Below are 12,298 nucleotides of genomic sequence, written 5' to 3'. Positions count from 1 at the left end.
TTGGTCTTTTTAAAAAACTGGCCTGGAACTCACTATGTCAACCTGGCTGGTCTGGAACTCACAGAGATTTGCCTGCCTCTGCCTCCCAAGTGCTGGGATTAAAGGTGTGCACTGGCTAAAAACAAATTAATAACAGATGTTTTATTTCACTCACCATGGGCACAGATCACTTATCTCACAAGAGACGGGGTAGAAGCAATGGCTAACAAGGAGGACTGGGGATGGCTGTGTGAAGAAGTGGGCAACTGTGTTCACTGCAGACATAGTAAAGAGGACACAGAAGGCTTCAAACAATCTATCAGAAAGCTTCCAGAAGAATTGTCAGTGAGGGCTGCAGGTGAACAGTGAAGGCCCACTTGGAGAGCTTAGGAAGAAACATAGAGGACTAGATTAGAAAGAAGATCAGATCTACTTTAGCATCTGGTATAGATGGAAAGGAGTTTTGAGAAATTCCAATTTACCCAAAATATTAACTTCAGCACCTTCAAGAGTAGAGTTCATTCTGAGGAGAACACTAATCACTGATTCTGGGAAATAAAATTTGGTGACAGACTTAGTTAGGGTTTTGTACATAGGGAGGTGTTTTTCGGAGGTACTAGTTTCATAAAGGAAAAAAAACAACAGTAAAATGATGCTATTTTACAGTGATGAAGACCAACATTCACTGGATTACTCACACAAGTCCACTATGAGTCAGCAATGCCCAAAGGTCAATGATGAGTTGGAGATAGATATTTTGTAAGTGATGTAATCAATAAAATCTTTAGTCCAAGAGCATTATATATTGATAAATACTATGCCATCAACAAAATTATCTGAAAAATATACTTCATATCACTTAATTCTGTCCATGAGAACATGCTAATTACTTAAGCTAATAGAAAATAGAGTGAGCTATGATTCCAAAATGTCAAGTGTGCTTAGTGTAGAAACAAGCCTAGTCTCTACAACTTTCATCACAAGTGAGCATTATTCATGGTTAAGAAGAGTGTTAAGAGTCTTAGCTCCATTCTGCTTTACAATTCGTGGATACGAACTACTCCTTAGTAGATTTGTCATTTTGAAATCAAATTCAAAATCAATTATTATTGGCTTCCATACATATCCTTTCCTTCAAGACATTTATTACCCCCAGGGCATTAAATCAGTTACTAGCCATCCCTGTGACTCTTAAAATTATTGTTAACAGTTCTACTGTGCTACACTAGTGCCAGGACATAAATGGGATACTGAGCATTAGGGGAGATCCTGGAAGCACACACTGTTGACTACCCAGAGGTCAGTACACAATTAAAGTTCCATGAAAGGGAGACTCAGAGAACACAGAAAAAGAAAGGCCATTGCTTTAATGCTTACAGATTACCCTGTATTTGAAAAAAATGAGCTTGTGTGAAATATATTCACCGTTATCAGATGGAGAGTTCAACTCTTATATCATAGTACAATAGAGTGAGAAGCCTGTGAAGAAATCTATATGACAAATTGATTTATGACCAAAACCACCACAATATAAGACCACAACACACTCTCATGGCATGCACATTATAAGTCAATGTGCATTTTGAGCAGATGAACTTTACTGTATCAACAGCATGCAATCTTACAGAAGACACATCGCAAGGAGAAAGTGTTTTCTTTTCTTTTAGCTTTATAAAGGATAACATATTAAGAAATCAAATGTTCAATGTCATATATTTTAAACATACAGCACACCACCTGACAAGACTAATATAATCACAGCAGAGCTCTGCATTACTACACAACTTACTGGATGACAAAAATCTCCTTTCGTCTAAAGAAAAATGAAGAGTATCTGGAAGTAAAGATTCATTTATTTAGTGTACAACACCACGTTATTTTCTATTTACTGCTATAGGAACATGAGCATTTGATCTTAAACTTCATGCTACTTACAAGGTATTTATTGCATTGAAATTGTATCACATATTTTTGTTATTGCTTACAATGATAGTTCCAACTTAGGACTGAAGTGAAATTAATTGGACAAGGATCTGTCAAACAATGATGACAATCTACATGCAAACTATTTTACGTAGTTTCTTATGTCAGTTAAAGATACTAGATTCTTATTAAAGCCAAAAAAAATTGTTCTTCTGTTTTCCAGTTTCTGCAACTTTATTATTAAATCACTAAAATGACATCTTTGTTTTCTTGTCCCAAGTAAAATAAAATATCCTTCCTTAGAATCATTCCTCAATATAGAAAATGCTTCAAGGAAAAATAGCATCAATCCTTATCCATTTTGAAGTTATTTTGATTGCCTGTGTTTTGCCTCAGATTTAAATCGAATGCACACATTCACACAGACCTTTGTATCTCTAGATAACACATATTCAGACACAACTGGGTCTCCTTCTTATTAGTTATTATCCCTCCTACAAAGACACTTAAATTCTATAAGCATCCTTTTTTTTTCATCTGTAAAATGTTGACGAGCACCTAATAGAAAGAACTGAAAGAGTTAAGTGTGATCATCACATGCAATGATTAAAACAGTAGCTGTTCATAAACAGCAAAAACTAATGTGTTATCAACCTCTGTGTATGAAAAAAGAATGGAACAGTACTTAATTTTACAAATACAAACAACAACACTGTATACATTTTAGCCTATAATTTAGAAACCATATTTATACAATTTTATTTACTTATTAAATGAACATTAATTTTTTGCATAACTGGCCTCAATAAAGGTAATCCCTCTACCACTCAGCTATATACCAGTGATTTGTTATTTTTTATGTTTTCATTTCAAGTCAGGATCTCACTATATTGTAAAAGCTGCCCTTAACATCTGTTCTTTATGCAGTCAGCCTTGAACTTGCAATCCTCCTGCCTTGCCCTCTCTAGTAACTAGTATGACTTGCCTGAACCACAGGCACGGTCATATGATTCTTTTAAATAATAACTTTATGAGCACATATTAAGCACGTATTTTAAAAATTCAACATGTATAAAACTTTTGTGATACAAAGTAGACTGTAATTATGACAAAATTATGACAAAAACTGAAGAATGGGTTTTTAAATGTAAGGACACAGGTAGAATATATCAAAGTTAAATAATTTCAAAATAGAAAACCTCAGGTCTAAGTACTCTGACTTTATTTTTGTCAGTCAGGTAACTCCTTAAAATTAATATTACAATTATTGATTAGACATACTCTAATATTTTCTCTTTTGAATAGAACTGACGATAGTTGCAAGGCACTTTAACATGAAAAGTCTAGCAGGTTAGAAGAGGGTAGAGCCACAATCCTGGTAGAAAGCACACATGATAACTGGGTGCACTTAAAGGAAATGAAGTTCTTCCCTGCAGATAACAGATATTTGATGTAAGTTATCCAACAATTTAGGAAGAAAACTTGAACTCCTTCACTCTTCCTTTCCAGAATCAACCTTACATTTCTGACTTCGAATGGATTTAGATCTTCACCTCAAAAACTGGAAAGGCTTTTAGAGTTCTATTGAAGATGAGGATCCAGGCAAATGTACTATTACACTAATTATTTTTAGTTATTAATTTTCTTTTCAAAATATTTTATTTATTATTTTTATTTTATGTATATGAGTGTATTGTCTGCATGTAGGTTAGTGCACCTATGTTGTGCAATGCCTGTGGAGGACAGAAGAGGCTGTCAGATCCCCTATAACTGGATTTATGGACAGTTGTTAGCTGCCATGTGGGTGCTAGAATTTGAACCTGGGTCTTCTGCAAGAACAACCAGTGTTCTTAACTGCTGAGCCATTTCTCCAGCCCCTTAGTTATTAATTTTCTAGTCTTGTCCAGTGTACTAGTAAATTTACTAACAGTAAATGTGTGAAAATATATCATATATTCCTATAATGAGGAATTAATTTTCAAAACATTTAATTGTTATTTTAATGAAGTTGTGTAATAAACCCAACAAAGAATATTCCTATGTACTATTGGTAGTACAAACAAATACTTTTTATGTTCATAAACTCCAGAATCATAACAAACAAATGAGAAAACTAAAAAACATGAATATGAATATTTCCAGTTTTTCTACTGTTAAAATTATTATACCCTAATTTTCTGGCATTGGAAAAAACAAAAATGTACTTAAAATACCATTTGACTTATATAGCTTTTAATAAATAATATAATATGTAAATAAACATAGAGGAAGGAAAATAAGGAGTCAAAGATAAATAAAGTCACCCTTGAGTTGTAAATACCCACTAATAAACAAATATAGAGATCTTGTCCAAGTTTTTATGATTTAAAACCTCTCTGCAGCTCTCATCGTAGTCACTGTGAAAATTTAAAAAATCAGAACCAGAACTTTACAGTCTCTAGTAAGGGTCGAGTGGAATGTTCAGAAAAGAAGAGTGGAATGTGCAATTACAACACTCCACGCTTGGGAAACTGACCGCACTGTGGAGGTTTTGCTGTCTGGAACAACAACCTTGAACACTTTCCTTCATGTTGACTCATTTTTTTTTCTTTACCGTATTGAATTTCTGGAGGTCTGCTAACTAAGGACTCTAGAGCTTAATAAAAATTCTTCAAGAAAAAAATAAAAATGGTCATAAAGAATTGTTATGAACTCTGAAAGTTCCACTAAATTGTTCAAGGCGTTCAAATCCATTTCACTGAGAGATTTGAAATTATCCCTTATGCATTTCCAGAAGGAACAGTGCCCTGGCCTGTGAAGAAGTCACAAGTGTAGACAAAAGAGGAAGAGGCAATTATTGAAATCCAGTTGGTTCATCGGGAAAGAGATGAAACTACATAGCATGACCCATACAGAGCAGGGCATAAGCTAATGCTCCAGTATTCCTATAGTACAGTTTATTTTGTGAGGCTGTGCTGGGAATTTTATCTCTTATATATAGTTTTCTTAAGAAAAAACCCGTTCTAAGTAATATACAATCTTCTTACACATACGTCTTTAGTGCACCACTCATTTGTGGATGTGAACAGATTGTATTAGAATATGTATACAAAGATCGATATCTATATGGCTCAGCAGTTAAGAACACTGACTGTTCTTGCAAAAGACCCGGGTTCGAATCCCAGCACCCACATGATGCTAACAACTGTCTGTAACTCCAGTTCCAGGGGATCTGACAGCCTCTTACAGTGTCCTCCGCAGGCATTGCACAACAGGGGTGCACTTACTTACCTGCAGGCATAACACTCATACACATAAAATAAAAATAACAAATAAAATATTTTTAAAAGAAAAAAAAGATCAATATCTAATTGTTAAGAAGCAACTCTTCATATCCCACAGGCCAACGTCCTACAATGTGCTGATACTGTACAAGTGTCATTTCTGAATGTTAATCTCATAGGCCTGGCCTCTCCAGGAAATATTAAGCACTTTTAGGAAGGCAAAAATATGCTAACAAAATCAGTCTATTAGATGAAAAACAAATTTGATAAGAAGAGATCACAACGATTAACTATTCTAGATGTTCAAGATTTTTAATGCCATGTTTTAAAAATTATTATAACTCTAAAAATGTCAAGAGGGCTATGCAAGTGCTTTATAATTATTATGTGTTTATAAACATTATGTAACTCAAGACAGGCTGATGATGGTTTTTATTAAGATTTTGGTGAATTATCTTATTAGACAAGTTTTTAATGTGTCAGTATTTTGAATGATATAAAATGTTTTTTTAAAAAGATACAAAATTATCTTTTTCAAAAATTAAGAAAATTGCTATTTACATTATAGTTCAGTGTCGCTTGTTCAGTATATACACAGTTCTCTCTCTAAAGGTAATATTTTTTACTTCACATTTAGCTTTTAAATTATAAATCATTTTATGTATAAAATTTCATACACGGTTTAGACTCTCATGAAACTTTATATAGAAATATAATTAAATTAAACATAAATATTTGTGGACACTTCTAGGAAAAATTCACTTTTGAATAGCTATCATGTGGAAAGAATTATGAAACAAAATGTTAGCTTGATGTGTAAAAATATTTGTCTCAGGAAAAAAAAAGTCTTGATTCAGTACTATAGTCCGAGGTTCATACTGAACTCAAAATATTAGAAGATTAAGTGAGTCTCTGTACACCAGTGAGAAGTGTGTAGAAGACGGAGGTCACCCTTTGAAAGAAGATCTGTGTGACCTGTGTAAATTGGAGCCCCACAAACACTTCCAACAAGCATAGGTCAGGGTAGGGTCATCGCTCCAGGCCCTCTGGACCACTGCTCGACCAGAGGAGTGTGCTCACCGCGTTAATTTCTCGTCCTTCAGTTCTAGGTCTGCCACTGTGATTAGCTGATCCAGCTTGAATTTAGTGTCGATGATTTCTGCATCTCGGGGGGAGTATGTGCCACCTTCTTTCTGCTTCTGTCTAATTCTGAAACAAGGAGAATAGGGCAAAATAGAAAAAAACAGAAACATGGAAGATTAGGTTGAGGCATCTTTTATTTTTTTTCTTTTGTAAGTGAAGCCATTTGGTCAAATAACTTTTTGTTGGAATCACATCTCAGAATGTGTTAATTTTATAGCTAATAAACTTCCTGCTTTAATTCCACACTACCTATTATACTGTCTTTTTGTTTCTTGGTTGATATTCCAAATTTGAGGAGTCTTAGTTAGTCAAGGCCTGACTGACTGGCTCACAGTAACACTAAGGATATGACAAGTCTCCCTCTCTCTAGTTGCCCCCCCATTTAGTCAAAAAATAATAAGAAAATGAAGTAGCTGAGTGTTCCTAATATTAGTGTTAAAAATCATTACTTTGTTGTTTTGTAAAATGAAAGCTTTTCTGTTTTGCTTGTTTTTGTTGTTTTTGTTGTTGTTTTGAGACAAGGCCTCCCTGTAGTCTCAGGTGGCCTGGAACTCACTATGTAGACCAGACTGGCCTCGATCTCACAGAGCTCCATGTGCTTCTGTCTACTGAGTGCAGGAATTAAAGACTTACATCACTATGCCCACTTGTTTTTGCATAATGAAACATGTTTATACATGACAAAGACATGAAATAATTTTTGAGTTTTCTCATTTAATTTTTATGAAAATATCAAACAAGGAATATCATCTCTATTTTACAGTCAGGAGCCACTGGTTCAAAACTGAGTCATAGGGCTGGAGACATGGCTCAGCAGGTAAGAGCAGTAGTTCTTACAGAGGACCCGGGTTCAGATCCCAGCACCCACATGGTAACTAACAACCAATCCTTAGTTCTAGTTCCAGGGGAATCCGATGCCCTCTCTGATCTCTATGGGTATTGCATGACATGGGTGCACTTAACATACATGCTGACCTGTTCCCCACCGCAGCCCGCAGCATGGTTAACTATATTGTGGAGTATTACTATAATGCTATACAAGATGATGAATTGATGATTCGAGTTGGGGAAATCATCAGGAATGTGAAAAAGCTCCAGGAATAAGAATTGCTAGAAGGAGAGCTAAATGGGAGAAGAGGAATTTTCCCCGATAACTTTGTTAAGGAAATTAAGCGAGAGACAGAACCCAGGGATGACAATTTACCTATCAAACAGGAAAGGCATGGAAATGTAGCAAGCCTTGTACAGTGAATGAGCACTTATGGACTTCCAGCTGGAGGAATTCAGCCACACCCACAAACCAAAAATCTTAAGAAGACAAAAAAGCGCCAGTGTAAAGTTCCTTTTGAGTACCTTCCACAGAATGAGGATGAACAACAGCCGAAAGTAGGGGATGCCATTGATATTAATGAAGAGAACTCCTTTGACTGGGCCTACCTCACCTTTACCATCTCCAGGGAATGGGAGTGAAACCAGTCCTGGATCAGTTACACAACACAAGGAAATTCCAGGAATTGGATTTGGAGATAGTTTTAAAGGCAGCTCTGTGAAACAGGACAAGAACATCCAGTAGTGAAACAGAAGAGAAAAAAACAGACAAGTCCTTAGTCATAGAATCACTAGGATCTAAAACTCCAAATGTGGAGATAACAAAAACAGACATTGATGGCAAAATTAAAGCTAAGGAATATTGTAGAATATTATTTGCCTATGAAGGTACCAATGAAGAAGACCTTGCTTTTAAAGAAGGGACCATAATCCATTTGGTAAGTACGGAGACTGGCGAAGCAGGCTGGTTAAAGGGTGAACTCAATGGTAGGAAGGAGTGTTTCCAGATAATTTTCCTGTTCAGTTAAGTGAACTGGATAAAGACTTTCCAAAACCAAAGAAACCACCTCCTCCAGCTAAGGGTCCAGCTCCAAAGTTGGACCTATTAGCAGCAGAGAACAAAGTTTTTCCTCTAAAGCCTGAAGAAAAAGATGAAAAGCCAGTACTGGAACAGAAACCTTCTAAACCAGCTGTTCCTCAAGTCCCACCCAAAAAGCCTACTCCACCTAGAAAAACCAATAACTACCGAGGTCTCCTGGATCAGTATACACAAACTGACCTGAGAAACCAGTCCCTCCTCCATCTCCTGCAGCCAAAATTAATGGGGACGTTTCCACAATTACATCAAAATTTGAAATGGAGTCAGTATCAAAATCAAAGCTGGATTCTGAACAATTGCCTCTTAGACTAAAATCAGTAGACCTTGATGCATTTGCAGCAAAGATCTCTAAATAAACAGGTATTCTAAATTTTGATGAATAGCTTCTTCTCAGAACTTGTTACACCTCACTGCAAATAGACCCAAGATGACTGGAAGAAGGCTGCCTGGCCGCTTCAATGGTGGACATTTTCCAACTCAAAGCCAAGAAAAAAACTTGCAGTTACCAAAAGAAGAAGATAGTGCCAACCTAAAGCCATCTGAGCTTGAAAAGGAAAGCTACTCTCCAAGCCATTTCTTTCAACACTTTCAAGTGCTTCTAAGATAAATACATCTGCTTTCCCAACTCCATTAGAAATGAAAGCAAAAGTGGAAGTAAATGATGGGAAAAAATGATTCACTGTACGAACTACAGCCCAGATTGTTAAATTATTGTGTATTGTAGATGTACGGGAGAGAAATGAAAAAGGATCACAGGAGAGAAATAGAAAAACTATGCAAAGATTTAGAAGAGGAAAAGATGATAAGGAGCAGTCTAGAGGTGGAAATAGAAAAGCTGAAGAAAGCCGTCCTGTCTTCTTGGGGTCATGCAAACATGGTGTTCTTAATGTTCCAGGGATTTAGAAGCAACACTATGAACTTCAGCTGACTTGTTACAGACAACAAATGCTGGTGTTGTGATAATGCGACCATCCTTAAATGAACTGGTAATCTACACTCCAGAGGAATTGGGCCTCGACAAAGTATAAACTCCCCTTGATGGACTCCTAAGGACTTATCCCTGTTATTTCTTGATTAAAACAGTCACCTGGAAATGTTGCATTTGAACTAATTTTCCTCTGAGTATCAAACCATGTAATGGTAACTTGGACTTTAATAAAAGGGAAATGAGTTTGAACTGAAAAAAAAAGTTGAAACAATTGATAAATGGGACCGCGTGAAACTGAACTGCTGCTGTACAGCAAAGGACATAATCACTGGAGTGAAAAGCCTCCTACAGAATGAGAAAATAATTTTACAGCTGTATATCTGGCGGAGAGTTGCTATCTAGATCTAGAATATACAGAAAACTAAAAATTATTCACAAAGAAACCCAAACAACCGAATATAAAGTTAGGGCAGGGAATTAAACAGAGAGTTCTCAAAAATGATGGCACACAAATGGCTGAGAAATTATTTTTTAAATGTTCTACATCTTTAGCCATCAGGAAAATACAAATTAAAACTACTTTGAGATGTCATCTTATCTGTCAGAATGGCTAAGACCTCAAAATCAAACAATGACAAATGAGGATATGGGGAAAGTGGAACACTTATTCAGAGTTGGTGGAAGTGTAAATAGGTGCAGTTATTGTGGAAATCAGTGTGGAGTTCCTCAAAAAGCTATAAATGGATCTCCCATGTGATTCAGCCATACCACTCTTGGGCATATACCAAAAGGACTCTGTATCCTACTATCAAGATACCTATTTATCTATGCTCATTGCTAACATATTCAATATAGTCAAAACATGAAAACCACCTAAATCTCCACCAACTGATGAATGGATAGTGAAAGTATGGTATATTTACACAATGGATTATTATTCAGGTCAATCCATAATGTACGTATACTTCAAAATGTGAAGTAAGCCAGATGGCACATGCCTTTAATCCCAGCACTTGGGAGGCAGAGGCAGCAAATCTCTGGAAGGTCCAAGCTATCCTGGTCTACACAGCAAGTTCCAGGCCAACTGGGGCTATAGGGAGAACCTGTCTCAAAAATAAAAACAAACAAAACAAAACATAAAGCATACTACAGATGTGTTGGGGTATTTTTGTCACTTTAAGAAAAATAAAATTAATGGTTCTTATATGTATAACTGCCATGGCTTCAGTTTTTCTTTATTGGACTATGGCTGATACATAAAGCATTCTGGGAATGTGGACACAAATAACTCTTACCTTGCAAATGCAAAAATAGCTGTTCCAAGAAGGATTATTGAAAGGATACACAAAGTGACTGAAAGGATGATCTCTACTGTTCTCTCTGAAAGCCCTTCACCTAGAAGGAGAGAAGCACCATCATTAGACACTATCATGGCATTCTACTGGAACTCAAACTACATAGATTATTCTGTGGCACATTATTTAAGAGTGCTAGTAAAACATACAAATTTGCTGCTGCTGCTGCTGCTGCTGCTTCTAAGTCTTTTAATTTGGGGATTCAGTCCTTAATTATTTTCTCTGTCTAAACTCTCTCTGTGAGCTCATCTAGCCTCATGGCTTTAATTTCATCTATAGGATGATAATTACTTAATTTCAACCAATAAATTCCAGACTTCTATATCTAATTACCTCCTAGGCATCTTTTTAGACATAATTGAAATTTCAAAAGCAATATATCCAAAGATGAGCTCGCACGTTTTCTCTTTTCAACAGTATCCTTGCACTCTGCTACTTTAGATGCTCTGGACAAAACGACCTTAGAGCCACATCATACTCTCTTTCTTTGACAGGCTACTTTGAACATTTTCAAAGAAATCCTATTGGCTCTATCTTCAAGGTATATATAGTTTTACTAAGTGAAACCACAGTTCCTTGGAGATACTATCAATCCAATGTGGAAGAGAAAGGAAAGATGAGTCCCAGACACACAACAGCAGAAAGTCTAGTAGAAGTGGGATGAAATGAGCAACATCTCTTCTAGAAGGTGCTCTAATGGCCAAAGTGATGATTGAAGCATTTTAATGAATAAAAACCAATTGATTGAAATAGATACAAGCATCCCTGAGCACTAGCATTTTCCAATAAAAGAAATGAAAAACATAAAAACTTATTTGAAGCTATTAATTATGTTTTGACCATTTCCTTACTCTAAATATGTATAGTTAAAAGTTCCAACAGTTCTCTCCAGCCTCAACCAGTGTGCTGCTGTCTTCATCTGTCTATCTTCTGTCACTGCACCACAGCCGAAGTGCCATGAGGCTTCCTGTACCCTGCCTCGGCCCCCACCCTGCAGCCACTGCCCAGCCAGCTCACTGCTATTCTCATGGCTCACAGGAGACAGATGAGGAGTTTGATGCTAGCTGGGTGACATACTTTAACAATCCAGACATAGATGCCTGGAAATTGCATAAAGGGATGAACATGTTGGCTGTGATCTGGTCCCTGAGCCCAAAATCATCAATGGTGCTTTGCAGGCATGCCAACTTTTAAATGGTTTTGTTGCTGCTTTTCTCATTCTAGAGGTTGCTAAGACAAAGCAAGATCTGATAAGGAAAGCTAATCCTATGATTTCCAGGAACTTAGACCATCTTTAAATGAACTGGTAATCTCCACTCCAGAGGAATTGGGCCTCAACAAAGTGTAAACTCCCCTTGATGGACTCCTAAGGACTTATCCCTGTTACTTCTTGATGAAAACAGTCACCTGGAAATGTTTCATTTGAACTAATTTTCCTTTGAGTGTCAAACTATGTATTGATAACTTGGACTTTAATAAAAAGGAAATGAGTTTGAACTGAAAAAAAAAGTTACAAAAATTGGCAAATGGGACCTCGTGAAACTGAACTGCTTCTATACAGCAAAGGACACAATCATTGGAGTGAAAAGCCTCCTACAGAATGAGAAAATAATTTTACAGCTGTATATCCGGCAGAGGGTTACTATTTAAAATACAGAGAGAACTAAAAATTACACACACACACACACACACACACACAAAAAAAAAAAAAAAAAAAAAAAAAAAAAAAAAAAAAAAAAAAAAAAAAAAAAAAAAAAACCTCCCAAAAAACACAAAAACC

At 36.1% G+C, this 12,298-nt stretch overlaps 1 protein-coding gene and 1 pseudogene across 1 annotated transcript in view; one reads left to right on the top strand and one right to left on the bottom strand.

The window, feature by feature from the left end:
* Positions 1–12,298, bottom strand: part of Ptprq (protein tyrosine phosphatase receptor type Q) — a 227,017-nt gene that overhangs the window by 35,754 nt on the left and 178,965 nt on the right. The window contains exons 34-35 of the mRNA XM_008852127.2: positions 10,459–10,558; positions 6,246–6,374 (exon numbers count right to left, since the gene is read on the bottom strand). Of these exons, the coding sequence (XP_008850349.1) occupies positions 6,246–6,374; positions 10,459–10,558 (229 nt within the window). The remainder of the gene's footprint in view (positions 1–6,245; positions 6,375–10,458; positions 10,559–12,298) is intronic.
* On the top strand, positions 7,308–9,163 carry LOC103749466 (annotated as a pseudogene).

This window comes from Nannospalax galili, unplaced genomic scaffold (genome assembly GCF_000622305.1).
Source record: "Nannospalax galili isolate Female #2095 unplaced genomic scaffold, S.galili_v1.0 scaffold390, whole genome shotgun sequence".
Lineage (NCBI taxonomy): Eukaryota > Metazoa > Chordata > Mammalia > Rodentia > Spalacidae > Nannospalax > Nannospalax galili.
The sequence above is the reverse complement of the archived record's forward strand: the minus strand, read 5'-3'. Positions and strand labels throughout refer to the sequence as shown.